At 39.3% G+C, this 8,682-nt stretch overlaps 1 protein-coding gene across 1 annotated transcript in view; it reads left to right on the top strand.

Annotated features, from left to right (window-relative positions):
• LOC103907272 (semaphorin-5A) overlaps nt 1-8,682 on the top strand; it is a gene marked incomplete at its 5' end in the record, with an annotated part of 172,861 nt that overhangs the window by 134,569 nt on the left and 29,610 nt on the right. The window contains one exon of the mRNA XM_009289418.1: nt 8,142-8,360. Within this exon, the coding sequence (XP_009287693.1) occupies nt 8,142-8,360 (219 nt within the window). The remainder of the gene's footprint in view (nt 1-8,141; nt 8,361-8,682) is intronic.

Raw genomic sequence — 8,682 nt, 5'->3', positions numbered from 1 at the left:
GGAATGGGTGGCAGAAGCACCCCATTGTGACTGGCCCAGATGCTCCGTGCATCCTTGGCATAGACTACCTCAGGAGAGGGTATTTCAAGGACCCAAAAGGGTACCGGTGGGCTTTTGGTATAGCTGCCTTGGAGAGGAAGGAAATTAAACAGCTGTCCACCCTGCCTGGTCTCTTGGAGGACCCTTCTGTTGTGGGGTTGCTGAAGGTCGAAGAACAACAGGTGCTGATCGCTACCACAATGGTGCACCAGTGGCAATATCACACCAGCTGAGACTCCCTGATTCCCATCCATAAGCTGATTCGTCGACTGGAGAGCCAAGGAGTGATCAGCAAGACTCGCTCACCCTTTAACAGTCCCATATGGCCAGTGCGAAAGTCTAATGGAGAATGGAGACTAACAGTAGACTATCGTGGCCTGAACAAAGTCACGCCACTGCTGAGTGCTGCCGTGCATATGTATGTATATGTGCACAAACCACCCTCTAGAGGTACTGCTTTCTTTCCATTGTGTATATAAAGGAAACAGCAATGATGAGCTTAGACAAGACACTTGTATTTGACATTGCCAAAGTTAGACGAGGTTAGCTCCCAAAATACCTTCAGAAAACAATTAAACAAAGACAATGCTTCTAATTTCAGTCAAACAGTCTGAAAGAGTCTTTTATTTTATTTAGGTGGGAAGGGAGAATAAAATCTGAAGAAAAGTCACAAATTCCTTAAAGGAGAAAAAGGCACCTGGAAACCTGAACTTAGATTCCCAGTTGTCACTGCTTTCTCTATGCCAAACTTAAAACAATAGTTATTTTTGAAGGCAGGACGTAATTTAGCCTGAAATACTGTTTTAGTGGCCACGATCTTTGTGAAGAGATTGATTAAACCCTATTGTTACCCACAGGAAATCTATAGTGCATTCAGAATTTAGTACAGAATAAAACAGGTCTGATAATCAGTAATGTCCTGTAGTCAGGAGGAGTACCTTTGAGATGTTATCTCTTATACTGTCTTATTGAAGCTAAACCATGGTATTCTGATATAACAAAATGAATTGTGGAAGTTAAAACTGAATTTGGTAACAAATTCAAGTTTGATTGACAAACAGCAACTCTTCATTGGAACTTTGGAATTACATATTTAAACACAGAAAAGCTAGGTACAAGAAATAAAGTTCTCATGGTAACATAACATCCTCCATCTGCATACTGTTGTTTTTTTTTTTTAAATATGTTATCTTTGCATTGCATTAATGTTTGTCATTGCATTTTACCAGTTAAATTTTACTAAGTAGATTTTGAAGGTTTATAAGGTTTTTATAAGTTATAGGTATATAGGCCTGAAGGTATGTAAGTTTTATGCTTCAATGATATTGTCAAATACCTGCAGAATATCTTCAGAAAGTGACAACACTGAAACAATCTTTGCTTATCCTTGTTACCTGCTGCACTTTAAGCAGCGTTTCATGCTGTCATTTAGAAATGATTCAGGATACTTGAATTTTGGCTCCAGATCATCTTCTCCCAAAGTCATGAACCTAGACTGCTTGGATAATTGAATTTTCTTTGTTAGGTTTGAACAGGAGGACATAAGGCATAAATCAGTCAAGTAATACAATTTATCAGGTGTCACTGCTACTTCTCTCTTATTTAGAGCTGTATTCCTTAGCTACAGGCTAGACTAGAGAATTACTATAAATATATGTGTTTTATTACATTTGCCTCTTTTAAGGCAAATTAACTGAACTCGGCTGGGAATGTTGCAGTCTTCAAGAAGTATCAGGCCAATCAAAGTCTCATTACAGGTTTTTGCAAAGGCAGATATTTTCTCCTGTACTGGTCAGGGCAGGTGACTTTCATGTTAACATGTCTCCGAACAGGATTAATTTCTTATGGAGTTGTTAGACTATTCCAATTCGACCAAAAAGTTTTAAAAAATTACTTAGAAATTATCAAATCATCTTGGTTTATATTAGATTTATGTAACTTAATTAGACAATTTTTTTTCTGTTATACGTGCTTGCTAAGTATAATGGAGTAAGTCAGTCAGCAGCGAAGCAGCGCTAATTTCTCTGTAATTTTGCCCATACTGAACAAAGCATAAGTGCTTAAAATGAGAGAATAGTCTTCTGTTTAGATGTCAGTTCATATCTTCTGTCTTCCCTGGTCTTAGAAGTTGATGGTTATTTTGTCCACAAAATCCCTGTGACTGCTTTTACTGAAGTTTTTGCAGTACTTGTTGTTACTTGTGGAAATTTTTGCTTTAGGGAAGAACAGCTGCCTGTTTAAAATTGTACTGGGATTAAATATTTAAATTCCCTTTTCTAGCCTCAGTGTGCAGCAGTTTATTAATTGAGTACGGCTTCTAAACAACTGAAAATAAGCCTGTTGGTAAACTGCAAGCAGAATTGATACATTCGAGTCGTTCACAGGGCTTTAAATCAGCCATAGGCTTTCTGAGAATGATTTAGTTTAAAACATTTGAATGATGAACCTGTCATAAAGGCCAGATCTGGATTTGATTCACAGCTGTTCTGTCTGTCTTTGGAAGACTATTCATTAGTTCACTGATGATGCTATGACTGATCATTCTTCTGCAGATTTCACAACTATTTCTGTAGATAGGTTTTAAATAATAAGAGCTTAGGTGTTGTTTTAGCAACTAGACTTTTGCTGTTACCAAGCCAAGGGCATTGGCCCTTGCATTCTTTTTTAGCCAGATATTTTCATCTTGGGGGACAATAAGCTGAGAAATACAGAAGGCTTAATGTTGTTTTCTGTTGGGGGGCACAGTCTGGTTTCTGTTCTTGGAGGTGGATGTGGAGCAATCAGAAAGTAACCCAAATCGCAAACAGAGATGGCAAGCAAGAAAACCACAATTTAATGAGAGAAGTAGGAGTTTTCATAGTTTCGTGCCACTTGATCTGAAAGATTACAATGCTTTTATATTTATACCTTCTCCTATCGAATTTGATGTAAACTGTGATACAGATAGGACTCTGTTCTGTAAAGCCACTTACTTTCTGAAGAAGTTTTTATTGAAGAAATTCTACAGTGTAATCTTTTGGTTAGTTTTGCATTACCCCCTCTGCTCCCCATCCCTGCCACCACCTCAGTTAATAAACAGGACTTCTTAGCTGAAGGACTCAATGATTCTTATTCTCCACCCGTTTTCCATAGCTTAACAAGTTACTACACATCAGTTGGCCAAAGAAGGAAAGGGGTGGTTGGACTTTCCATTTGCAACAAAGTCTTTGCATGGACAGTTACAAGAGCTCTGCAGACATGTAATAATTAGACCATGAGTCCTCTTTTTTATATGTATATTTATATATATGTGTGTATGTATGTATATGTGCACATGATTTATTGGATTGTCCTCATGCTGGTATTATGCTAGGCAAATTCACCCTAAAGATTCATACTCCATATTGGCTTTTCAAAATAGCATGTGAAAGTATCAATATTCTAATACTAAAAACTTGTTAGGGGGGTGCCTTTATTAAATATTAGCTATATAGGATATTGAAGAACTTTTACGTAAAAGAGACTGTATGATCTGAGTTGTAACACAGTGAAAATGCCTCAGAAGCACAAGGTCCTGAAACTGAAGGGGTTTGTTACAGAATGCTGTCTCATTAATTTTCAACTATGTCTTCCTTTCTCTTAGATTTCTTCTCTAGTATCTATCTATTTTATATTGTATTTGCTGCTATGTTTATATCCAGTCATTTTGTTCAGGTCACGCTTTTTTTTTTGCATTGTCTATGAAGGAGATATTTACAGTTTTTGTAGAAATGCAGAGACTGCATTGATGGGATACTTACACAGAGTGAGTTTTCTGTCATTGCCAAAGGTGCTCTTCAGAGTTTTGTGTTCAGAGAGGCAGCCGTTCTGTGCCTTGCCATCTTCTGAAAGAAATAATCATTCTTTTCCTTAATGTATCTGAAAGAGACGACCACCTGCTTAGTTTCTCTCCCCCCATCTTCAGAGGCCTAAACTCTTATAATACTCAAGAAAGATCCTTAGAATAACCTATAAAACAGATTTATAATCCATCTGTTCACGGTGTTCTCCTTTTACAAGAAGTTACAACTAACTTCTGAATACAATCAGCAAAGGAGATTTTAGGTGTGGAAAGTATAAATATGCAAGAATAATAGGAAAATAGTCACGTCTTGAATAATCAGTCAAATCTCCTCCTTAACAGAGGAAATGGATCATGTTTACTTTTCATAAGAGTACAGGTAAAAGTAAAGCTGTAGTCGAGAGTGAACTATTTCTACTTTTTTTTTTTTTCCATTGTACTTAAATATCACTGAATCGTTTAGGTTGGAAGGAACCTCTTGAGATCATATAGTCCAATCCCCCTGCTCGATCAGGGTCACCTAAGTACTGGTTGCCCCTGGACCTTGTAAAGTTGAGTTTTGAATATCTCCACAGATGGAGACTACACAACCTCTAAGGGCAACCTGTTCCAGTATTTGACCATACTCACAGTAAAAAGGTGTTTTTTTGTGTTCAGATGGAATTTTGTGTGTTTTAATTTGTGCCTATTGCCTCTTGTCCTGTTGGTGGGTACTACTGAGAAGAGCCTGGGTCCCTCTTCTTTATTTCCCCCATCAGGTATTTATACACATTGATGAGATCCCCTGAGTCTTTTCTTTTCCAGGTTGAACTGTCCCAGCTCTCTCAGCCTCTTCTCATATGAAAGGTGCTCCAGGCCCTTAATCATCCTTTGGCCCTGCCCTGATTTGCTTCAGTAAGTCCATATCTTTCTTGTACTGGGGAGCCCAGAATGGGGCCCAGCACTCCAAATGGGATCTCACCAATGCTGAGTAGAGGGGAAGCATCACCTCCTGTGACCTACTGGCAAGGCTCTTCCCGATGCAGCCCAAGAAGCTGTTAGCCTTCTTTGCCACAAGGGCACATTGCTGGCTCACAGTCAGCTTGCTGTCCACCAGGACCTCAAGATCCTTCTCTGCAGAGCTGCTTTCTAGATGGTTGGCCTCAAACTACTGTTGCATGGGGTTGTTCCTCCCCAGATGCAAGACTTTGCATTTCCCCTTGTTGAACTCCATGAGGTTCCTCTCTGCCTAGTCAAAGTGCGACACAACCCTCTGGTGTATCAGCCACTCTTCCCATTTTTGTATCATCAGCAAACTTGTCCAGGTCATTAATGAAGGTGTTAAACAGGATTGGACCCAGTACTGACCCCTGGTGTACATCACTAGTGGCTTTCCTGCAGCTGGACTTTGTATGACTGATCACAACCCTCTGGGCCCACTTGTTCAGCCAGTTTTCAATCCATCGCATTGTCCACTTATCTAGCCCATACTTTGTTGACTTGTCTATCAGGAAGTTATGGGAGACAGTGTCAAAACCCTTACTAAAGTTGAGATAAGTAACATCCACTGTTCTCCCCTCATCCATGAACCTAGTCACCTCATTGTAGAAGTCTATAAGGTTGTTCAAGGAATATATAGTACTGTACTTCCAGAAGGTAAACTGATCTTGTTATTTTTAATGTCATTAGTATCATAATGTTAATTTTTTAATGTGCAGTTTCTGTCTGAAGAGAAAATTCTAAAAGCCCCTCTATGAACACTGTATGAATTACTGTAAAACTGAGAAAAGACTGCTCCTTGTAATAAATTTTTTTAATGCTTTGGAAAGAAGAAAACACAGAGGAACACTCGCTGCAGACCAAACTCCACTCTGAAAAGATTCTTTAGTATATTATTCTGTTTCAGAGCTAAAGAACCTCAGAGCTTTCCCTTAGAAGATTCCCCTCCCCACTCCCCAATTTAAATCGCAAGAAATCTAATATCATAACGGCAAACAGGGTCACATATTTTTCTTAGGACTGGAAAAGCTACACCTGTCCTGCAAAAATGTCTTCAAAACATCCTAGTATTGATATGAAGTGATGCACACTGCAGTGTTTTATGAAGAAAATGATTGGCAATCTGGTCTGATTAACACTTTTTCCATTGTTTGCGTTGCTGTTAATAACTAAAAAAACCTTAATTTGAAATTCTGGTATAAAAAAATACTATTATTTTGGTCTCACAGCTCACTGCATGCGTAAGCTGGGCATTTCCAGGCCCAAAGTGATACAAAATTGCAAAAAAAAGGCTCTTACAGAGCTGGAAAGTGGACCTGTATTCATAACTCCCATACTGTTTCTCTGTACTTGCTCCCTTTTTGGATTTGAATGTATGTCATGTTTCTTGAAATGCTGCTTTTAATATCTGTAATAGAATCTGGCTCAGCAGGAGAGAAATAGTTACCCTCTATAATCACTGAAAGGTTTTACCCATTTTTAGTCATTTTTATATTGCTGCTCTGCTGTTTTCTTATTAATTTCCACAGTTTCTTATTACAAGTATTTCTGTGTCACTGTATCATCATTCCAATATTGCCAGTTGTTATCAAGTGTTGAATAAAAATATGCAAAGTCTCATCTGCTTTGGGATGATTGTGAATGTACTCCTCAGGGCAGAACTTAAGCAGCACTACTAATGCCATAAGCACAGGTAGAAATGGGGCGTAATTGTTTCAGTACTGCACACCACGAATGAGGGGTTCCTCCATTCTGGTTATCCAGAGTACTGGTCCTGTTAAGTCCAGGACTCATGTTGGGCAGTCTTTTCACGGTATTACTTGCAGCTGTTTTCAGTACGTGATTCAGTACATCTTCTGTTTCTTTAGCTCCATTTGATACTCCCACAGTGCCTGTGCTTGTCGGTAGGGCATAAAACAATTTCTTAAGAATAAAAGTTTGTGCTGCAGTTCAAGCTGCAATCCCCTACATTTCTCCACTGTTGATGATACCATTCATCTGTACTTACATTAGCAATACTGAAGCTCTAGCATAGGCAGGCAGCCACATCCTCTGCTGTTTTAAGTACCATTCACAGGACCTTCTCTCATCACAAGTACTTAAATAAGTGCTTGTAATAAAAGCAGCAGTTAGCGGTCCATCGATCGTAGAGTTTCCAGTGATGCTAGCACTGGGGAAGGTGAACTGCTTTGGCAACAGTAGGAAATCCCAGTAGTGTTGCTGGAGATGCTTAGTAGTGTTGCTTAGAGGTAATGCTACAGCTCAAGAGTGAGTTCGGTGTTGTGCTGAGTACAGTTGAGGGAGTCTTTTTCCATGCAGGACCAAGCCTGAAAGCGACAAAGATACTCAAACTAACTGCAGATTATTAGGACTTCACACGGGGCTACATCGCAGCATATTGGTTGTATGCTGTGAACAAGATTCTGTGTGTTCCCCTTTCACTGATAAATAGTGGACTTCAGCCTCTATCACTGTTTAATCTAATGCCTTTTCTCAGCACTAAACTCACTTAGAAAAGATGTTTTCCACTTGCCAGATGGTTATTTTAACTAGGAAGTATTCTATTGTGTGTGTCTCCAAAGGGCTGATTTCCATAGCTTATATGTGGTTTAGAACTCTTAACTCAGTGGAAAATAAACTGTTTTTAAAGTGGCAAAACATTGCTCTTCACAAAAGGGCAGTCTAATTAGATTTTGTGGAATTATTGCTGTACACTGTCTACAAAGTCTGACTATGGTTAGGATAAGTACAGTGCATTGCTTTGTAGGACACCCATGAGCCTTTGGGCACAGCAAGCACTAGTGGAGGCAGACTGGGTAGATCAAGGGAGCAGAGCCCTGCAGTAGGACCAGGGGAACTGGCTCGATGAGTGGTCACAGGCAGCTCAGTCCTGTCTTCTGTGCAACCTTCTTCCTCTAAAACAGAGGCAATAACACCTATGTAATGTATTTGGAGATTTTCTGATGACAATTCCTGTGCAAGAGAGAGAATTTTTATCATCCTCAGGTGAAGTAAAATGACTCCGGTAGTTCAGTCATTACCGAGTCCAATGCAGCTGTAAAGCTTTAACTAAAGAGTTGGATCCAAGTCTTCGCTGTAGTTCTGTGCAAGTGTTTATGAAATTTTTATTATGGAAGAGATTCTTGAGATGAAACCAGGGTTTGGATTGTGAGACTAAAGGAGAAGACCCTCCTGGACATATTACTATTAGAAGCCTAGGAGTAAATTTGAAGAGGAAAATGCTGTTTTGGAGTGAGATACTGTTTTAATTCAGTATTGTTTTTTTCAATCCTTATTTTATTAGGGTTGTCAGGTGATTTCTTGCGTTCTGGACGATACTCTGCTCATACCATCAATGGTGCCTGGTCACCCTGGTCTCCATGGTCTCAGTGCAGTCGTGACTGCAGTAGAGGCATACGGAATCGTAAACGGGTCTGCAGCAATCCTGAGCCCAAGTACGGGGGACTTCCTTGCCTCGGCCCATCTCTAGAGTACCAGGAGTGCAACATTTTGCCTTGTCCAGGTAAGAGTCAACTGAAATGAGGGAAGCATGTGAAAATAAAATAACTCATCTTCAAGGCTATATCTTGCAATAGTTGGTTTGGTTTCTTTTTTAGTTGGTGGGTTTGGGGTTTGTTTAAGTTTTGAATAAACTACAGCTCAAATTTACCTTTATAATATAAGTGGATTTGAGTAAGATTCCCAAGTCATGTCAGTCAGTTTATCATCAACAGTATTAACAGCTATGTCTTTTTTCACTTGTGAGACTGTAAAAATATAATTTTAATAAGTAAACTTACAAGAGGAAAAAGCCATAAGAAACCTGGCAAGACATGGTAAGAGTC

The sequence above is a fragment of the Aptenodytes forsteri genome, unplaced genomic scaffold (assembly GCF_000699145.1).
Source record: "Aptenodytes forsteri isolate BGI_AS27 unplaced genomic scaffold, ASM69914v1 Scaffold397, whole genome shotgun sequence".
NCBI classification, from domain to species: domain Eukaryota; kingdom Metazoa; phylum Chordata; class Aves; order Sphenisciformes; family Spheniscidae; genus Aptenodytes; species Aptenodytes forsteri.
This window is presented reverse-complemented; position numbering and strand designations above follow the sequence as displayed.